The following is a 21,351-nucleotide window of genomic DNA, read 5'->3' as shown; positions in this document are numbered from 1 at the left end:
CTTCACTACCTGTTCCTAAATTATTAACAAGAGTTGAATAATTAAATGTTGTTATAAAGTCATTCTCTAAAGATTTATAAAAATATCCAGCAGAATATTTCGTAGCTTTATTTGATGAAAAATTTGTTGATGAAGCTATGATATTACCATAACTTGCATGAATTGTTTTTTCACCAACACTTTCATTTCCTACATCGAAAAGGGAACTTTCAATAAAAAAGTTTAAGTTATCTGATCCAACATTTGTATATGAAAAATGTGCTCCTTCTTCACTTTGGCACTTTGTACAACAAAACTTTCGTTGAACAATTGCACTGTTGGTGTTAGGTCGGTAGTAAATGCAACTTCCAGTAATTGTTGAATTGCAATTACTAAAAGAACACAGATTATGCAGGAATAATGTGTCTTTAATATCTTTAAATTGGATAACTGGGCCATCTTCTTTGTAAAAATTACATTCTTCTAAGTAATATTGACCTTTAGAAGAAATTGATATCGTGTATTTCTGGCATTTGTCAGTCTTTGTACTTGTGGATGCAGTTTTGAAATAGTAATTCCAGGGATCGTCATCTTCTTCAGACGACTTATTCCCTGAATTACATAAATTGTCAAGTAATCGTTTGCTATTTAATTTTGATATAAAATACGAATATCCACAAATTAATTATTTCAGTGCATCTCTGCTTTTATCCCAGATTCCGTTCACTACTTTAATTGCACTTCAAATGCAGAGTGAATCTAATATCACAAAAGAAGCTATTCGACTCTTACGGGCATGAATACAAATTAGCTATTTGTACACATATTCTTATATTCATATAAGGAGCTTAATTTATGAATTCTGGGTTCTAACTCCATTCTGAAAAATAATATATAATTTTGAAACCTCAAAAATATGATTATTCATAAATTTTTAAGTACGATAATATCCACATAGGTATAAAATTGTATTTTCACAAACCATCGATGTCTAAAATCTTTTAGTGTTCTAGGAAATCACGAAAAATTTTTCTTCACACAATTTTTTTCTTAATGTTTTTCATAAATCGAAAATCTTCATCATCAAGAGGGTGAATCATTATCCTTAAAAATTTAAGTATTGTAAACTTCTCAATTGTCTACGATAAGTGGCAAAAAGTGAGGGTTTTCATACGCTATATAACTAAAATTAAAACAAATTTTCATTAAAAAGTTATATTATTCACTTTAAGGTTCTGACACTTATCGTAAAAACGTATTCATCCAATAATTCAGTTACAATAAAAAAGGTACATTCACTATTTTTGACAAAATTTTAAATTTTCATGGGGTTGTAAATCTTATAATAACTAGATGAATAAGGAATAAATCCCAGTATGATGTGCATCATTATATTAAACACTATATGTAAGGCTAATGATTCTATTAACACTTATGAAGATCTATAGTATTTGAGCAGATAAATTTGATAATTTCCAAAACTCTTATATTTCAAAATTAAAGTGTGCGAATGCATTTAAATGAGAGCAAAAAGAGATTGATGCTGTTAAAACTAGGTGTTAATTTGCAATTATTTCGCATCACAAGAACTACCCAGTAAATTCGGCTATCTTTCTTTGCAATTATTTTCTATTTTACATATATTATAATGGTTAGGGTTTGAAGAAAAGTTACTAGAGAATTATTGATTTTTGAAATAATGCAGAATTTTACTTGAAGAAATCATTAATTTATGAGCTCCAAATTGCTAACCATGACGAAGAATCATTAAATTTGCTACAATTAAATACATTTATTGCCGAATTAAGATTATTGAAATTAAAAGTTTGAAATATTGCCTTTTTGAATAAAAATTTAAATTTGATTATATAATCATGATAATATATTATTGAAATTAAAAGAAAATATTTTAAACCATTCAAATATTTTGAATGTCTTATCAATTTAAAATATTAAAAGATAGCTTGATTTTATCATCATTAGTTGTTATCAAAGTTTTCTTCTTTTGATGAACAACAGTAAATGATTTGTTAATACATTGTCTTCCTTTTACGCAGCAAAATCAAAAAGTTATGATGATAATCTTGTACTCAATTTTGAAACTCTCTGATTTACAAGTAAGCATTCCTTTGGAAAAGCAGTCCTATTCTGTTTTCAAGATATTTTAAAGCCCCTATTTCATACAATGTGCAGATCTATTCGAAATTGCAAGAACTCTCAAGAAAAAATGCAGCAGCAAAGAAGATTCCAAAGTTTCTAGCATCAAAAATTTACAACCTTAATACAACAGTTAAAGAGAAGCTCGATAAGAAAATATTTAACCATAAAGCTGGATACCATTCGATATCTACTATTGGATATAATAAAAAGTTAATTGTAACATATTTTACATGCTATTTGCTGACTCTGTTCCATTATATTACCATATATATCTTTTTGAAATCTAAAAAAATTTTACGATTTTAACCATGTGTTGTTGAAATCATATATCAATCTTAGCTAAAGTATAGTTTATGAGTCTGTCACCAACTAATGTATGAATTTTCAAAAATGTCAAATATGTTCATTTTTTCTGTATATTCAGCCATAATTTCACGTAGTTATACTATTCAACTATTATTTAATATTTTTATCGATTTAAATATATGATAAGATGCTTAGTTCTCCCGGAAAACAATTTTTAATCACAATTTTAACTTTCCAAAAAAAATTCGAAAATAAAAATTCCTCTCAATTTTCTAAATTTTCTAACTAGCCAAATCTCTAGCCAAATTTTTTTGGCCTGTATAAATATTGTTAGGCACTATATAGGGATGCTATTTATCCTATTTTCATCCCATTTTACTGTTATCGCCTAGTGAATGTACCTTTCAATAAAATAATGAATATAAGATCTATATCCGAATGAGTAATGAAATCTATCCTTTATTCAAATTTTTTGTTTTCCGTCTAAGTCGAATAGCTTCTATCACAAATATAATTATCTCAAAAAATATTCAACATTTTTGCTGGTTTTTAATAGTTCACATCCCCTTCTTTAATGAGCTCACAGATTTTCACCATCCGATTAATGCAAATTATGAATAGACAAATTGTACAAAACTGTACAATTTAGAGTAACACAGTAAGCGAGGGCAAGTATAATATTTTTATGTGTTACCATCACTCTAAATAGTCTATGATCAAATTAATGCCTATTGCAATATGTTTATAATCTATAGTATAGATCTTTTTAGGCCGCACTTAAGCCCATATGACTTTAATTCAAAATCCTGACAACTGGGGTGAAGCGTCATTGAAAATCAACCTTAAACATCTGAATTGATGGCCATGCCATAGGGGGGGATGCACCATTAAGAGTACACTTACGCCCATCTGACATTCTCTAACGTTTTGTAAATTCAATTTTCTGAGATAAAAAGTCAATATTTTTAGTCGGGAAAAAGCTGACACAAAGAATATCTACAATACTTTTTTCCCAATCAAAATAAAGAATATCTGCAATTCAATGATTTCATGAAATATCAGATAGTGGTAAGATTAAAAATAATAAATTTTCGCCAATATGTAGTCGAAGTTTTAATAAATGATATTTCTATTTAGTCAACATATTAAGTTCCCAAAAGAAAGGCATGCATGCCTGCGACACTTTTTTCGGGGGACTGTATAACTTCTTTGACAGCTTTTTCCTGCCATCGCCTTTAAGGGTACACTTATCGCTTTCTGAAATCTTCACAATTTTTTAACATTTATTCTTTTTACACGAATTTTCAAATGTAAAAAGTTAATAATTTTGGGCGGGAAAAAGTCATTATAAATCACTATACAGTATTTTATATTACTTAGCTCAATAAAAGTGGTAACAGTATTTAACAAACATCTAGTAAAGAATAAAATAAATGAAAAAGTAATAATAAATAAAAAGGTATTTTATTTTAAGACAGGGTTTTAAATGAAAAAATAAATTAGTTTGATTTCTTTCTGTTCATTTGTTCCAAAAGTTCGTGTTCTCTTATAACTCTTGTGTAAGATGGTGCCCACATTCCCTTCAAGTACTTGATCATTGCCTCTGGGAAGAGAGAGAAAGAGACAGAGATAACCAACAAAACATAAGAAATGTATGATGTGAAGATTGTCTGCGGAACGAAATACATCAAAGGAACAAATGTAGGGAATGATCCGTATGGAAGATTGACAAGGAAGAAGATGAGGATGGAAACAATGACACCCAAGAACAAAAAGATGTTCCAGTGCTGTGATCTGATGATTGCTTGGATATCAACAACCAAAATAATAGAAATGTACAAAAGAACACCGTTGAAGTTCAAGTCATCGACCAAACCACGTCCATTAAGTGGTTTCATGGATGGAACGTACATGTTGAAGAAGAATAAAATCATTGATTGGTAAATAGCGTTGACAAGCTCTCCAACAAAGCGCCACATGGAAATGAACCTTCCTGAGCGTGCATCTCTGTAGATAAGTGGGTATTTCATCATACTTTGGAAACTGACATCTTGTTCAAAGAATCCGTACTCGCCTGGTGGGAAAATAGTCCACATAAGGTTGTATGTGGCCATAAGCCAGCCGTCGAAGATGGGAGATGGTGTCCAACGTGTGAAATAAAAGAATGGAATATTAACTAATGAGAAAACAAGGTTTTTGTAGACCATGTATCGGACAACACCTGAGATACGAACTAAACTAAGACGTCCGTGAACTGCAAGTAGTCGTTTGAGGTGTTTGAATCGTGTAATTGCGAAATCTGAGTTTTGTGCTGCTTGTCTTCCTTCGCGACCGATAATTCCAACACCAACGTTCGCTGTTTGGATCATGTTGACGTCGTTAGCACCATCACCGATGGCAAGACAGACTTTTTTAGTATTAGAGCGCATGACATCGACAACTTTGGATTTTAAGAATGGAGACATTCTGAAACAGACGACAGATCGACATTGGTCACCCATTTTGACAAGTTCAAGAGGAACTTGTTCTGTAATGTAGATTAATGCATCGGGAGAAAGAACGAGAACGCATGGAGATGTACATTCATCGATTTGTCTTGAGATTGTGGCTGTTTCTGAAGGGTCGCCGGTAAGAATTTCGAAGACTTTGCACTCAGGAGTGATAACATCTGTAGATTTCGCGATACTGACTGCTGTTTCGTGCTTATCACCTGTCAAAACCCATAACTTGATACCCATCATTGAGAGATATGACATTGTTTCTGGGACATTTGGCTGTAATTGGTCTTCAATTGCAACTGCTCCCAACAAAACAAGGTCCTTTTCGATCTTTGCACCAACTTCTTTGACTTTCTTATCTCTGTCTGTCATTGCGAGGTTCGCTTCTCTGTATTCTGCCATGAATTGTTCGAATTCGTCCTTTGGCATCAGTCTCCAAGCATAAATAAGGGTTCTGAGGCCTTGTTCGGCAAAGGCGTCGACTTGCTCTTTCGTAGATTTGATCACAGACTCGTCTTCGTCTTTGGCAATTAGAGGGAACATGATCGTATCGGCACCTTTCGTGTAGATTACGACCTCTCCATTTGGAGCACGTACGACAACGGACATTCTCTTGCGATCCGAGTCAAATTCTATGGTGGCGAGATGCTCAAATTTGGTTTCGGTTCCTCCGAGGTCGATTGTCATCGATTCGTCGGGAACTCTTGCTGTGAGGGTGGCTGTGAGCTCTTTGGCGTAGTTCACAAGGGCTTCTTCGTCGGGAGATTCTGATGAATATCCATCTTCAGTGCAAATAACGGTAGAACAGACAGGAATTGCGGCCAATATCTCAAGAAGATTACGCTCTGTCTTTTTGGAGACAAGCATCTTAACACGTTCTTTATCTGTAACAACATCGTAAATAGAACCTCTCGCGGAGAGTTGTACGAAGCGCATGATGTTCTCTGTCAATGTTCCTGTCTTGTCTGAGAAGATATGGTCGACGGATCCGAGTTCTTCGTTAAGATTTGAGTTATTTGGCTGGCAAAAGCCAAGTCCTGGGTAGTACATACCGAGATCTGTTGAGAAAGTCCATCTCTGGAAGAATCTGACAAACTCGACAGTGACATATAATGAAATTGGAATCATATACGAGAAAATAATCGCAAAAGCTGAAAAGTTCTTCATAACGTTGAGCGCGTTGACTTTCATAGTCTCTATCCAATGGAATTTGTTGGTAATATCCATTCGAGCGGCCATAAAAGTGCAAATTCCAATTAAAATGAAGTTGAAAATGAAGTCTATGAGGATAATGATGTTGAATTTCGATTCTAGACGCGATGTCTTATGAGGTGGATGGCGCTGGTTCTGGATAATACGTGTATCATGGCCTGTATATAAAACAACACCGATTGCCCAAGCAGTATGTGCAAGGAACGTACCCTTGAGGACAACGTTCTTCATTGAGAAGGCGTTTTCCGAGCCTTGGTAAGTAATCGTGCCATTTAATGATCGTAAATCGTTACACGGTGAAGAAATTTTAACACGACTGTTTTCAAATGACTGGATGGTTGATGGTATCTCGAAATTGCTGACGCATTGAATAGCCTTCCTTTGTTTGACAGCTGTTTCACCATTTAAGTTGACTTCGTTGACAAAACAGCTATGATTGTTCTCGGAAGTTTCAATAATGCAGAAATCGGCTGGGTTTTCGCGGTTTCCTTCGAGGCGAATGATATCACCGGGATGGATATTTCGAGATTGAACTAACATAAAGCGTCCTTTACGCCAAACCTCGAATTTAATTGAGTTGTAAAGCTTATCTGTTCTGTATCTAAGCAAATCTTCGAATAAAGCTTTGAGCATTGACACAGCAATGACAAATATAAGTGGTGAAATAGAAACAATTGGTGTAACTGGTGACCATGGTGCTAAAGAGAATAAAGCGATGATTAAAAAGTAGACATTTGCTAAACGTTGGAAGTTTTCGTAAAGAGTAAGTGGAAGAAAAGTTAAAAATGTATATCTTGTAGTTCTAACATAGTTATCAGCTTGAATACCTTCCATGTATTCGCGCTTGCCAATGTTAAACTCTATAAATTCGGGCTTTGGCTGATTATTTCGTCGCCCGAAAGGCATCAAAAAAAATTTTTTTTCTTCTCCTTTTTTTTTATCGGATAAGAAAAAAATTTTTTACGATATCCAACTTTTTTTATGGAGATATTTTGGATATCTTGTGAAACTGCTTGAGCTCTCTTGTATTGACTGTTTCTCTTTTACGAGCATGATTTTCAGATAAATCGAGATTGATTCAAGAATATCGTTCGATTTGGATGAGTCTAGAGATTTAACCACATGGAAAACAACATTGAAGTGATTATACAAAACTCTGTTGATCATATGAGCAAGGTTTATCCGGAAAATTAAATTTTCATAAAATTATTGGCATTAGGAAGTTAATTATCTATAGTCATGCAAAAATAGAATCAGTCAATATAGTTTTTAATGGAATTAAATGATATGAAAAAATAATTTTATATTCTAGCAATAAAAAGAAGATTATTTAGAAAATCTCTATAGTAAACATTTATTACATACAAATACAAGATATATTAGAATGTAGTGAAGACTTGATATTTAATATATGCGATTCCTTCATTTCTGCGAACATAAACATAAAAGACGCTATGGAAATCTTGTAATTTGAATCCAGAAACTTGATATGTTCCAAAAACAATCACAGTTGTTAATAAATCTGTTCTAATTACGGGTTGAACATCATAACCGCTGATTTTGAATGTTACTTGTTCTGGGAGTTTTGAAAATAACTCTTTAATCTGTTGTTGACCGTTGTAATTTTGATTTTCCCACGATAAAACTGCATCTCGTGCATAAAAAACAGGTACATTCTCTCTATCAGTCATAATTGACATGAAATAGTCCATGACAATTTTCTGTGCGACAGCAGCTGAGGCAGTATCTGCTACACTCTCTGTCATATAAAAAGTGACAAAATTATAATCATAGTTATTCAGCCATAAGTTCTCTTATAACAAGGCACTGCAGAGCGCTGCAGGTCATATACTCCCAATATACAGCCTGCAGTGCCTTGTATCGTCGCTAAGTTTTGTTATCATTTCCCAATCAGAGCAAACATAGCGACGAAAGCGAAGGATAACTGCGACTTCGAACAGCAGGATAAGCACCTGCTGTCAGTCGCCGTTATCCTTCGCTTTTTACTATAAAGCTGGGAAACTTTGTCTAAATTCTCAGATATTGAGACAAAGTTTCCCAGCCATCTCGGATGAATTGCTCCTTATGAGGTATATATTCATACTATATACCTCATAAGGAGCAATTCATCCGTTGAAATGAGAAACTAAAGGTTGTGAGGCACTGATTATGTGTCAGTGCCTCACAACCTTTAGTTTCTACTAGATAGCTGGGAAACATTCTTGAAATGATAACAAATTCAAAAAAAGCTTCCCAGCTAACTCGGAGGAATTGCTCCTTATGAGGTATTTATTCATACTATATACCTCATAAGAAGCAATTTATCAAAAATAATAAAATAATATTAGAATAATCCGAACTTCATCATTTTGAAGTTAATTTGGGGAGACGTACTAAATATCAATGAGACGTTTATTATCAGCCAATTAATCAAAAATTGTTTTCAATATTTCATTATAGTCTTTGTTCCTAACGAGGAACAAAGTCAATAATCAGTTGTTCTTTGCTTATTGGTATTTTCTTTTTCATTGATATTTGCCACCATGAGAAATAAGAAGTTCCGTTATTTCTTTACAATATTTAAGTGCTGCAAGATGAAGTGCGGTTTTTCCACCATTATTTTTTTCATTAATATTTGCACCATGCAAAATAAGAATTTCAACTGTTTCTTTGCACTTATAATATACTGCAATATGAAGAGCAGTTTCTCCAAATCTGTCTTTTTCGTTGATATTTGCACCATGTGAAATAAGAACTTCAGCAGTTTCTTTACTATTATTCCGTGCTGCAATATGAAGAGCTGTTTTTCCATTATTATTTTTTTCGTTGATATTTGCACCATGTGAAATAAGAACTTCAGCAGCTTCTTTACTATTATTCCGTGCTGCAATATGCAGGGCGATTTCTCCATCATCATTTTTTTCGTTGATATTTGCACCATGCGATATAAGAAGTTCGGCTATTTCTTTACTATCCTCACTTGCTGCAATATGTAAAGCAGTATCTCTATCATTATTTTTTTAGTTGATATTTGCACCATGTGAAATAAGAAGTTCGGCTATTTCTTTACTTTTATTCCATACTGCTTTATGAATAGCGGTTTCTCCATTTTTATTTTTTTCATTGGTTTTTGCACCATGCGCAATAAGAAGCTCAATTGTTTCTTTATTATTATTCCTTGTTGCATAATAAAGAGCTGTATTTCCATATTTATCTTTTTCATTGATATTAACACCATTATTGTCGACTATAATTTGATTGTATGACTCAAGTAATAATCTGCAAATATCAGAATTTTGCGCTTTACTTGCGAAAAGAATAATTCCACATTTAGTGACATTATCTTTGTTAGAAAATGTATTGTTTTTGAAAATATCTATTGTTTGCGGAAATGCAGCAGCCCATGGAAAGATAATTTTTTTGTTTCATTTGAATAGAATAAATACAGCATTAAGGTTTTGATATGTGATGATATCTTCATAAATGGATTTATATTTTTTGTCATTCATCAAATTATTTTCTTTTGGCAAATACCAATACTTTCCGTATAAATCAGAAAATCTGTATAAACTTCTATCTAAAACATATTCAAACAATTTATGATTGTGTGTTCTTATAATACTCCTGAGACAATCAATGCCCATTTTATTTTCTTTCATGCATTCGTTGATGATGTCTTGATTTCCTCCAATTACTGCGTAGCTAAGACAGTTTCCAGTTATTTTAATATTATAATTTGAAATTAAGAAATAAAATATGTTAACTGATCCAAAATAGGCACAAGCTTCGATAAGTGTTAATTCTACATCAACATCTTCGAAGAAAGAATCGATATCAAAATTAGTAATTTTGAGAAATTTTTTATCACCCAATATTGAATGCTGAACTGAGTATTCTTTGAACTTATCAATTTGATCATGCATAACTATATATTGGATCGAATCTTCCTTTTCAAATTCTAAATCCGCGAATAAGAAATCGGCGCCGATATGTTTGAGTATTTTGAAGTAATTCGCACCAGATGCATAATTATATCTAATTGCCTCACGAATTAACTTTGCAAGATGCTTGATGGAAAGCTGATATTTCGAAATCAAAGTATTTGTAATTATATTACACATATCTTCGATAGGCTCATTAGATTTTATGTGGAAGAGCTTTTCAAGCGCCCCTATAAAGTCTTCATATTGTTTAGAATAGTCAGAACTCATAATGAAAATTTTTTGACTAATTTTTTTTTTATATTTGTTGTACCCAATGTAGACATTAGATCTGTGCATGGGAATGATTTTGTTTTATAATTAAAATATCTTTCATGAATATGTTTTGTTATTAAGAATACAAGACTTAAAATGACTAAGATCTCATAATTATGAATAATATTTAACTGAATTCGAATCCAATCATACTATATTGAATCAGACATATATTAACACTACCTAAGGATTACATTCTTAATTAGGAATGTGAAAATTGTTTATGATTTACCAAAATCAAATTTAGAATTTGACTTTGTCAAAAGAGATGTGAACAATATTTATAGATATATGCATGACTAGGCCTAGTCATTTATATTTTAATCTCAAATCAAATCATCTGATATTTTGTATTCTGAAATACATGCCAGTAGCTTATAAGCTATGACAAAAATATGTAAGTTATTTATAGGATAGATATAAAGTATTTAATATGTTAAAATGTAATTAAATCAAAATTCGTATTTGAGTAATCATCTTCCCAATTGTTAATAAGACTATTTTCTTGGACAATTTCTTCTATTTGTCCTTGATTCATTGGAAGAGCTTGATACACAGGGGTTTCAGGAATTATCCCCTCAGGAGGAGAAATATATTGATGCTGATATTGGTAAGAGGTTTCTTCTAGGTATCTTACAGTCCATTGTCTCATTTCAGACGGATTTCCAGAGATATAAGGAATCTCTTTAAGAAATTCTTCTGATTCGCTAGAGTTACCGCTTATTATCGTGTATCCCATTCCTTTTAATGAGGTATTAATGGATGTTTTGCATCTTAGTGCCAATATGGATAGTTGAGAAGTATTAACAGCAATTCCGCCATCAAACTTGACTAAACCGCATGCTAAGCATCTTCTCCATTTCGACTCTTTATCATAGTTTTCGAAAATATCAATTGCATCAACCAATTCTCTAAAATCATCAATTTTTGTGTTTCGCTTATTTTTTGTTGATAGCTGACTTAAAACTTCTTGGATTTTCCTATACATCCTTTGATCACTCTCACTGAGGAGTTTCCAGAAAGTTGGAAGCTTTTCCTGCATTATAAATTTTGATTCCTATTTTCTATAAAAAATTTGAAGGGATAAAATTGACAGGACGGACGGTTTTTGCGTTCAATTCAAAAAATTGAAAGAAAAACTTTTTCTTAGAAATTCTTTTTGAGAGAGTTTCAGAAAATGTTGAATTCCAACATAAAACTAGGTGAATTTGATATTGTTCATTCGAATATTCTCAAGATTTGAGTGAGAATCAATCCCAAAAGTATGATTCGCATTTATCAAAGATTTTATTTTTATTTTATCATAAATTAAGGATATACATATTCGGGGAAAATCCATTGTAAGTTGATGCATTAAGTGTTCTGACTTTAATAAAGCTCAAAAACTCATTTCAATTGGAATTATGAAAAATTAAATATCATCAATCTGGAATAATGCCTTGAATTATTACTCAAGACAAGCGACCTGATAACATCATTAAAGACTTTTTAAAACAAATAATTTTCAATCGAATTATCAAAAATTTCAAATATATGATGGTAAGAGAAGCCATTCTCTTTGGAAACGCACGTAATGATTTTCCAGGTTGTTATTTTTCTTAAATTTCATCCGAATTTTACAAAAAAAGGGGGTAATTTTTTTCGAGTAGGGGTAATTTTAGCTAAAAGTGACACGCCTGTAAAAAGTGACACACCCGTGAAGGGTGTGATTACCGATCGGTAATTTCGACAGTTGAGAATTTAAAATTTTTTATGGAACTGTTGCGAGTTTCATAAAGAATTTAAGGAATATAAGCAAAGATTTGAATCAAAATCTTAGACCTAAGCCGCTCGATTCGCTCGCGGCTTCCGCGAATTACAGATCAGCAAAGATTTGAATCAAAATCTTCGAACTAAGCCGATCGCTTCGCTCGCGGCTTTCTTTATTATTTTAAATTTGCATATTTCCATCAAAAGTTCATAAGGTAAAAAATTTCGTTTATTTTTACTAAGAAAAAAAAGGTTTTTGATAATAAATTTATTTTATTTCGAAAAAGTAGCAATAATCGTAAAAGGGTATTGATAGGCTTGCTAAAGTAACTAATTTTAGCTGTCAAATACTTTTGTATTTTGAAGTAAATTAGTATAAATTTGTTTTTACTTTTATTTCGAAAAAGTAACAATAATCGTAAAAGGGTATTGATAGGCTTGCTAAAGTAACTAATTTTAGCTGTCAAATACTTTTGTATTTTGAAGTAAATTAGTATAAATTTGTTTTTACTTTTATTTCGAAAAAGTAACAATAATCGTAAAAGGGTATTGATAGGCTTGCTAAAGTAACTAATTTTAGCTGTCAAATACTTTTGTATTTTGAAGTAAATTAGTATAAATTTGATATTATTTTAACTCCCTTTGAAAACCTCAATTTTCCATACAGAGGGAACGGGAATAGCATCCAATATTCCCTGAGAATGGTTGCGCATTCTCAGTTCCCTCTATATTTCGAACGAAGCTCTCATCGGTCTTTTTTTTTAATACTAAACGTTTTTTTCCCCTGTCACTTTTAGCTAAAATTTGGGTTTGCCATTTTTTTTCCTCATTTGTGTACTGAGTAAAAAATATGAACGGCTTGAAATTTAATCTTAAATTACCCCCATCAGCAGCTAAACCAGCGCAGCCAGCTGAAAACAAGCCAGCTACATCATCTGGCAATGGATGGGGCAAAGCTCTCGGCGGAAATGGACAAAATGGTTTTAAATTAAATATCAAATTTGGAAAAGGCGCAACAGAAAATAAAAATAACTTCCCAGAATTCAATTTCGGAACAGGTCAAACATTTCAATCCAGCAAAGATCCAAAAGAGAAATTCGAAACTACCGTATTAGGCGCAATTGGAAAGAATACCGCAGCACAAGGTAACAACGAAGAAGGTGGTGATGATGCCCAAAATATTGTAAGCATTAACGCAGATGAATTTGCAGGCGAAGAAGACGATCAAAACTTACTCAATCGCAAGTGCAAGCTTTTGGTTTTAACACCTCCAACAGATGCAGGTGGTAAAGCAGCATGGACAGAGAGAGCTAGTGGACCTTTCCATCTTAATAAAACGAAAGATGCACATAGAATTGTTATCAGACGTGAGCCACTTCTTCAACCTGTTGTTAACACTTTAGTCGGAGAGTATCTCAAACCAAAGCTTAATAAATCAACTATTCAATGCTGCTTCATATTAGATAATAAACCAACACCTGCAACAATTAGATTCAAAGATTCTACAATTGCCAAAGAAGTATTCGACAAACTTACTGAAATTATTGACAATCTCAAGAAATAAAGAAAATATATTATAGAAAAATGCTTTTTTTAACTAAAAAAGTTTTGAGTTACAGCAAGAAAATTAATATACATTTCTATCTGCTTTCTATGCAATGATAAAAAATCAATGAAATTTAATTTCTAAGAAATTTCTCAATACTTCGCTTGAAAATTGAGTCTACATGAATCATACTATCAATCTATAATAAATTTACTCAAAAATATCAAATTTGTCTTTTTTTTCTCTCAAAATTCAAATGGCGGAAGAAGAAGCATCAAAAAAGCTATCCCCTTTAACATTTCAAATGGCAAGAAGTGGAGCAATTGAACTCCAGCAAAAGTACACAAAGAGCACAAAGCGTAGAGAGTGCCCAAACGTTTTTATCGTATTTGATTTCATTAAGCCACCAAAAAGCTCGAAAGGACCTATCAATTTAACACTCCCACATCCAGTTAGAATGTTCCCATTCCAATCTGGTGTAGTTTTCGTTGGTGGTGAAAGTGTTAAATGGCAAGAAGCCTTTGATAAAACAGAATTAAAGTTAAAAGCAATTTCAATGTCTGCACTTCAGAAACATTACTCTTCCAGAAAAGAACAAGACCAATTATTCACTTCAACCGATTATTTCTTTGCTGAAAAAGGCGTTGCTTCCCAATTACCAAAGAAATTAGGTAACAAATTCTTCTCTCGTAATCGTCAGCCAACACAAGTAAGTTTAGATATTAGTAACCCAGAACAAATTTATAATGAAATCAAGAACTCAATCCAAGGAACACAGTTTTACATTCCAGCTTCTAATGAATGCTGGGTACGTGCTGGTGGCTTTAATCTTTCCTTTGACCATTTGGCCGAAAATATTGCTATTTGCTCTGAATTGGCTATGCAAGAAATACCTAAAGCTAAGGCTCGTGTAAAATCAATCCATCTTTATGCATCTGGCATCGCTATGCCTCCAATTTGGGAAAAAGATGCTAAAAAGATTACTTTGACCGCAGAAGAGATCAAAACAACACGTACTAACGAAGAACAGTAATCTGATATAGAAATAAATATAGAATTGTTTTCATTTTTTATTGTTATTAGGAAAATAATTTTTTTTTAATTGAAATAAATGAAACCCACAACTAATCAAGTGTTCTTAACCTCTTAATGTATGCATGTATTTTCCATTCAGACTGAGCTATTTTACATCCAAATTATATAAAGACGATTTCCTCTGTAACATATACTCAGGCATCTCTACTCACAAATTTGTTAGATCAATGATTTGTGATTGACATTATTGAAGGAAACGTATTTGATAATTTCGTTATCAATCGAAATCATTATATCCATTCTAATTTAATGATAAAGGATGATATAACTATTTATAAATCAGTCCAAAATATAACTTGATATTAATATTTTTTGTAAATAAAAAATTCATGAATCATAAGATCCAAAAGAGTAGTTATTAACATTGAAGTATTCCAAATGCTTTTGAGTTTTATTATCAATCGTATAAAAATATTTGCATGATTGAAAATTTTTGCATAAAGAGCTGCAAATATTATTTTATTTAAGGGATGTAGCAGATGATGAGCGTGTAGCGCCGACACCAGCCTTAGAGTGCTTAACAACCTTCTTGGATGGGGCGAAATCAGCAAGAACGTGGCCGATCATTTCTGGCTTGATTTGAACTTCGAAGAAAACGTGGCCATCATAGATGCCGATAACGTTATCAACGAACTCTGGAAGGATAACCATATGGCGAAGGTGTGTCTTGACAACTGGTGGACGAACACCAGCCTGGCCTTCAACAGCCTGGCGAGCCTTCTTCAGCTTTTCGATGAGGTGGACGTGCTTAAGATCGAATGAGCGGGAAATGAAGCGACGGCGCTTTGTTGGAAGAAGTTCAACAAAATCCTTGAGCTCCATGGCACGAAGATCATCGAGTGTCTTGCCACGGTATGTGTAGTTACGCTGCGCAAACTTTCCGGATGCGGACATGTTTTCAAAAGGCCAACCAAACCGCAAAAAATAATCGTCTATATTTTTTCCAAAAAGCAGTTTAGGACAATAAAATTCAAAATATTCTTGGTGATTCATATACTACCAGGCATTGACATTATAATTATCAAATCAAAATTGAAAAAATATTCATAATTATAAAATTTTTAAAAATTTTGATAAATCAATATGTTTTATTGATAATATTTTGGTCCGCTTAAATAACCTAAATTGTAGATATGATTATCTATGTATACAACGGTGAATAAAATGAATTGGCAAATAATTTACAAAGAAATCAATGAATAAGTGATTTTATTGGTATTGTAGACGAGGCTTACAAATTTTAAGGGCGTATTTTCATTCAAATAGCTTTGTCTAATAATTTTTGAAAAGGTCACTAAAATTACGATATGATCCGATTTTCTTTACAATTCGAGAGAAGAATAGGTATTATATAGATCATTATGTGACAGCTTAAAACACCTAGTTGTTATATTGTATGTTTTACTATAGTCAAGGATCCAAATCCATCAGGTGCGGAAAGAGCCTCATAGAAACTCGCTCGGGGTAGGCGAAAAAACTTTAATGTTTAGTCACCTTTATTTTAGATCGCCTTTAATAGATTCTGGCAATTAAATGGTATTTTTATTTTATATATCATATGAGCTGTGTGCATTTCCGTTATTACTGAATTCTAGATTTTAGGATTAATTAACGGATTTTTGACAAAAATTGGGGCGAAATGAGTACAGATGAGAATAGCTCCGTGCCCTCGGATGGAGAGAGCATTTCATCGACATCCAGGAGCCAAACTTCAATGAATTCTTCTTTTCGCAGCTCCTTTGCTTCTGAATCTGAAGCTATGGAACAAGGAGAGTACGCAGATGATGCTAATAATGATCCAGAGTTCAAGAAAATGTTCGATGCTACGAAAGAAGAGTATAAGAAAGCAAAGGCGCAATCTTTAGCAATACAGACAAAATTCATGTCCATTTTTAAGGGCGATTATAACACACCAAATATTAATGACTCGTCAACAAGATACCAGGAAGCCTTATCTCAATTTGAACAAAAGATGGCTGAACATGAACAAACAAAATCTCAATATAATACTGAATTACAAGCAATCCAAGAGAAAGCCGAACAGGCTGATAAGCATCGCTTAGAAAGAGAAAAGGAGTTCCATGAAATACGTGAACAAGCTTGCAAGAACGCAATCAAACAAAGAACAAATAAACCACTTACAGCAGTTGAAATCAATACAAAGGAAGGAAAACTCGTTAAAGCAGAACGTGATCTTGAGAATGCAAGAATTCAATTCATTCTTACAAAAAGCAAATACAGGCAAACAGAAGAAGAACTTGATCAACAAGATCAGCTTTCAGAAGGTCTCCATCTTATTGATTTCGAGCAGCTCAAGATTGAAAACCAATCCCTTAACGAGAAAAAGGCAGAAAAACTTCAAGATCTCGAGAAGATTAGAAAGAAAATCGTTGATAACGCGCATATTTTAACTCACGTTAAAGAGAAATTACACTTTGTATCGAGACAAAAAGAAGGATTAATTACAATGCAAAAGAAGATAGACACAGACTACACAGAAGCTCGTGCCAAGCTTGCAACAGCTAGAATTCACAGAGATAAGGTCAGAGATGATAACTCTAACCTTAAGAAGTCTAGCGGCCTTATCGGTATGACTGATTTGCTTTACGACTTCGAAAACCGTTCAAACGAACTCGAATTAATGAAGGATAAGGTAACTGAATTACAACAGAAGTGGAGAGATCTTGTAGCAATGCAGCACGAGTTAGAAGCCAAGATTGCTCAGCATCCACCACTCGATCCAACATTGCTCAGGATGAACAGATAATTTTATTATTTTTTATATATTTTCCCTTTTTATTTTTTTTTGCTTTTTTTTAATAAAACGTTTGATTGATAATATTTGAATTGAAAACAGTTACTTTCTGGTATAAAACATTATAACACAAACTATATAGTTGGTTTCATCCTAGTAACATCTCGATTTCCCATAAAAAAAGTAAGAAATTTCTCATTTTTTCGGATAAATCTGAAATAAATCAAGGAGAATATATTTGATTGAAATCTACTTTTCGAAAGACTTCTATTGTTATTCAATCAATGGTAAAATAAAGATGGTTACAATAGCAATTGTTGTCACTTTTTGGTGTAAAAAGGCTTCTTTCCCAATTTTTTTTATGTCGGACATTACCTCTCAAGTCCGAAGAGAACTGAGAGAGTTTGCAGTAGATCTTTCAGAATTCAAATTTGGCGATAAAATTGGAGAAGGTGGCTTTGGAGAGGTAAATTACGCAATTCATATAGCAACCAAAAAGAAATGCGCAATTAAAAAGCTGTTTCTCAAGGAGCTAAAAGGATCTGATTTCGATTTATTCATTCGTGAAGTCGAAAATCTAGCTATTTGCGATAATATGTTTTGTTTGGCGTTCTTAGGCTGCACATTCAAATATCCTTTCTCCATTATTACACAATACATACCAAACGGATCTCTGTTTAATGCGCTAAAACACCGTGACGGATCTCCTGATTTAGATGGCACTGATAAAACACTGATTGCAATGGGAATTGCACACGGAATGACGTATTTACATAAACACGGAATCATACACAGAGACTTAAAGTCATTAAATATCCTTTTAGACGAAAAGAAACTTCCAATAATTTGTGATTTTGGTTTATCAAGGCGACAAGGCGAATCAGATATAGATTCACCAGAAAATATGATGACAAAGGATGTTGGTACACCACATTGGATGGCTCCAGAGCTTTTTGAATCAAATAATTATACAAATAAAGTTGATGTCTACGCGTTTGGCATGATTATGTGGGAGATGCTTACAGAGATGAGTCCGTTTAAGAACATGAACGGTATGCAAATCGCGTATGCTGTCTGTAAAAAAGGAGAAAGACCACAAATTCCAAATATCACTGCAGAACCAATGAGAGCATTTATTAATCGATGTTGGAACCAAGATCCAAATCAACGGCCAACGTTTGAAGAGATTTACAAAGATTTTAAAACAGGAAAAATCGCATTTAGCGGAACTGAACGAACAGAAGTCCAAAAATTCATTAAATACATCAAAAAAGATGAAGCAAATCGTGCTGCTGTTGGCGAATTCAAGAAACCTCCGCTTAAAACTCCAAATCATCCGAATAGACATCGAAGATCAAAAGAATCGCATCCAAAGCAATCTCCTTCTACAGTACCTAGACATAGAAATACTTATGTTGACTACAATTTACTTTCTCAGCCAGAAAATTTTGATTTTATGGCAAATTTCAATTTGGCAATCAAAAACCTCAAACAAAGTAACGCAGATACATTCTTTGAAGCACTAAAACCAGTATTCCAAAAGAAAGTCGACGTAAATACCATGTTTGAAATATTATCTCAAATTATTAAAGTAATTGAGAACGATCAAGACATTTTACAAATCATGCTTGAGAATGGAATACATACTATTCTGCCAATTGGCGAATTTGACCTATTATCTCCAATATTATTGATATATTTAATCTCAGCAATGCATTTTCCAGGAATTATTGATCCGAAATTCCTTGAAACCATCTCTCCTTTTGTTTCCAGATGCGCAGATAAGGTTTTATCCATAATAACCTATTATTTCCAACCCGGAGATCATCAAACAAACATTTGGGACGTCATGGACTTCATAAGATTGCATAGTGATACGTTTTTATCGCAATGCGGGGTTTCTTTTGTGAAATTAATTCATTACATTTACACAAGAAACCATTCCGTCAAAGCTGTTCGCTTTTCCGACCTTGTTTTCATATTGTCCAAAGCAGTGACTAGTCAGGATATCAATATCATTCATCTTTCTTATAATTGTATTATAGATCTCTTTGATCCACGTATTGTGGTCGACCAAAACACATTAATCAATCATCTATTAAACCAACAGACCATTTCTGATGTATCAAATTACCTTTCCAGGATGCCAAATGTTCAAATAACTCCTCAATTCATTGATGCCTTACTTATTGCAGCAGGAAAGGACAAAATGGCATTGATTGCTCTTCTTGGTATTGCAAAGAAGCACTCAGAAGCTGGAAAAATCCTTATTTCCATATCTGACAGGTGGATGATAACAAATCGAATTAAAGCAGTCGACGTTATCAGCCTAATATTGATCCTTGTATCAAGGAAGAAGCTAAGGAACGATTTGGCCCATTGCGAACTCTTTGCTCAGTGGATCAGTTCAATTCCGGATACAAGAGATATAGAATTGATTGACATTGCAGCTAAGATCGTCATGAAAATGATCGATGAGAAGCAAATGCTGCTCAATTTAACGAAAAATGACTTTTTCAAACATTATTTGACGGTTGTTCCAACTTTAGATGACATTGAGACCACGAAAACATCAATATATATCATAGATACAATTGCCAGGTCCATGCTTACTACAGATTTCATGATTTATATACCAATCATGTTTACCATGCTAAAAACTAATACAGAACTCACATTTCCAGCACTTTCAGCCATAACTGTTCTAAGCAGTCATGAAAAATGTGCAGAAGTTATCAGATCTTTGAATTACAAATCAGTTATGAGATCTTTGAAACATAACCCATCTTATAAGAGTTATGTTGATCTCCTCATTCAGAATATTACAAAATAGAGCTGTTATTATTTTTGTTTTGTTGTATATATAAAGATATAGATATTTTTTTTGTATGTAAATTGTTTAACACTAGATATAATATTAGATTTTTATCTGAAATGAAAAGCCACACATACAAAGAATTAACCCCGTATACAACACTATTAAACTTGGTTGTGTTGTGCCTATTTTCAATTGCAAACATTGAATTTTGAACTTCAGATTAGGTCATTTTTAAATTCAAAAGCATATCAATTTTATACAGATACTGTTTAGTTTTATAAGTAATGATTCTTATTTGCATATTAATTCGCTACATGCCGATAATGACGGATGAAAACTACACAGGTTGTAAGAAGTAATATTATTTTACTTAATTAATTATATCTCATTCAGAACCGTACAATATCATAATTTAGTTGCTAGTTTATTATCATTTTCCCGAATACAGTTAACTAAGCTATTTCCCCTCGCGTTAAAATAAATTAATGGCGTAGTTAATATGTACCCATCTGACTTTAATTCAATTTTTTTCAAATACGGATGTGAATTATATTGAACATTATGTCATTCGGGGGGTAATGGCACCGGTAAAAATGATGAATAATCTATTTGTATTATAAATTGCGGATTATGAAGATTTTTTAATGTTTACTAAAGTTTGTAAAAAAAGAGAAAGTTTATTAACTTTAGAAATACTTTTATTGATAATTGCAAATTCTGCTTGGCAATTACCAGTTGAAAAATGAATCAATTTGTTAGTAAATAGTTCTCTTGCATTAGTAGGTTTTACATTACTATAAAATGTTGATGAAATCGAATTGTCAATGTAACAACTATCAACTGTTAATTGATCATTATTATCGTTATATATCAAACATGAACCTTGAGCAGCAGTGTTGTTAATAAAAGAACAACTTTTTACAGTAAGAGAATTATATGCATGAAGAATAATTCCTAATCTTGATTGGTTATTAGTA

General features: G+C 32.7%; 9 protein-coding genes across 9 annotated transcripts, besides 6 other annotated features; 4 read left to right on the top strand and 5 right to left on the bottom strand.

Moving 5' to 3' along the window:
* Positions 1–1,261: 1,261 nt before the first annotated feature.
* Positions 1,262–2,850: a mobile genetic element.
* A 360-nt stretch (positions 2,851–3,210) lies between these two features.
* Positions 3,211–3,335: a mobile genetic element.
* Positions 3,336–3,889: 554 nt separating this feature from the next.
* Positions 3,890–7,076, bottom strand: TVAGG3_0217230 (putative phospholipid-transporting ATPase family; the record flags this gene model as incomplete). The annotated part of the gene is made up of 1 exon (XM_001318794.1): positions 3,945–7,061. One exon carries the CDS (start codon positions 7,059–7,061, stop codon positions 3,945–3,947), a length of 3,117 nt encoding a protein of 1,038 aa, XP_001318829.1.
* A 391-nt stretch (positions 7,077–7,467) lies between these two features.
* Positions 7,468–7,921, bottom strand: TVAGG3_0217220 (NTF2-like family; the record flags this gene model as incomplete). Its single annotated transcript, XM_001318793.1, has 1 exon — positions 7,535–7,921. The coding sequence occupies one exon, from the start codon at positions 7,919–7,921 to the stop codon at positions 7,535–7,537; it is 387 nt and encodes a 128-aa protein (XP_001318828.1).
* Positions 7,922–8,171: 250 nt separating this feature from the next.
* Positions 8,172–8,283: a mobile genetic element.
* A 1,297-nt stretch (positions 8,284–9,580) lies between these two features.
* Positions 9,581–10,366, bottom strand: TVAGG3_0217200 (protein ubiquitination; the record flags this gene model as incomplete). Its single annotated transcript, XM_001318792.1, has 1 exon — positions 9,581–10,366. The coding sequence occupies one exon, from the start codon at positions 10,364–10,366 to the stop codon at positions 9,581–9,583; it is 786 nt and encodes a 261-aa protein (XP_001318827.1).
* A 456-nt stretch (positions 10,367–10,822) lies between these two features.
* Positions 10,823–11,738, bottom strand: TVAGG3_0217190 (transcription-initiator DNA-binding domain ibd family; the record flags this gene model as incomplete). Its single annotated transcript, XM_001318791.1, has 1 exon — positions 10,848–11,453. One exon carries the CDS (start codon positions 11,451–11,453, stop codon positions 10,848–10,850), a length of 606 nt encoding a protein of 201 aa, XP_001318826.1.
* A 316-nt stretch (positions 11,739–12,054) lies between these two features.
* Positions 12,055–12,084: a terminal%2Cinverted (terminal inverted repeat of MuDR-3_TvMULE3 transposon ID:TVAGG3_0217180).
* Positions 12,055–12,975: a mobile genetic element.
* Positions 12,946–12,975: a terminal%2Cinverted (terminal inverted repeat of MuDR-3_TvMULE3 transposon ID:TVAGG3_0217180).
* Positions 12,976–13,010: 35 nt separating this feature from the next.
* On the top strand, positions 13,011–13,724 carry TVAGG3_0217170 (Ran binding protein family; the record flags this gene model as incomplete). Its single annotated transcript, XM_001318790.1, has 1 exon — positions 13,011–13,724. The coding sequence occupies one exon, from the start codon at positions 13,011–13,013 to the stop codon at positions 13,722–13,724; it is 714 nt and encodes a 237-aa protein (XP_001318825.1).
* Positions 13,725–13,962: 238 nt separating this feature from the next.
* TVAGG3_0217160 (regulation of cellular senescence) lies at positions 13,963–14,739 on the top strand (the record flags this gene model as incomplete). Its single annotated transcript, XM_001318789.1, has 1 exon — positions 13,963–14,739. The coding sequence occupies one exon, from the start codon at positions 13,963–13,965 to the stop codon at positions 14,737–14,739; it is 777 nt and encodes a 258-aa protein (XP_001318824.1).
* Positions 14,740–15,161: 422 nt separating this feature from the next.
* On the bottom strand, positions 15,162–15,706 carry TVAGG3_0217150 (Chain P Ribosomal Protein S19; the record flags this gene model as incomplete). Its single annotated transcript, XM_001318788.2, has 1 exon — positions 15,261–15,695. One exon carries the CDS (start codon positions 15,693–15,695, stop codon positions 15,261–15,263), a length of 435 nt encoding a protein of 144 aa, XP_001318823.1.
* Positions 15,707–16,434: 728 nt separating this feature from the next.
* On the top strand, positions 16,435–17,618 carry TVAGG3_0217140 (protein of unknown function (DUF4201); the record flags this gene model as incomplete). The annotated part of the gene is made up of 1 exon (XM_001318787.1): positions 16,441–17,568. One exon carries the CDS (start codon positions 16,441–16,443, stop codon positions 17,566–17,568), a length of 1,128 nt encoding a protein of 375 aa, XP_001318822.1.
* Positions 17,619–17,896: 278 nt separating this feature from the next.
* Positions 17,897–20,457, top strand: TVAGG3_0217130 (protein kinase protein; the record flags this gene model as incomplete). The annotated part of the gene is made up of 1 exon (XM_001318786.1): positions 17,918–20,389. One exon carries the CDS (start codon positions 17,918–17,920, stop codon positions 20,387–20,389), a length of 2,472 nt encoding a protein of 823 aa, XP_001318821.1.
* Positions 20,458–21,351: the final 894 nt, after the last annotated feature.

This window comes from Trichomonas vaginalis, chromosome IV (assembly GCF_026262505.1).
Source record: "Trichomonas vaginalis G3 chromosome IV, whole genome shotgun sequence".
Lineage (NCBI taxonomy): Eukaryota > Parabasalia > Trichomonadida > Trichomonadidae > Trichomonas > Trichomonas vaginalis.
Note: the sequence above shows the minus strand (reverse complement) of the source record. Positions and strands in the feature narration are given on the sequence as shown.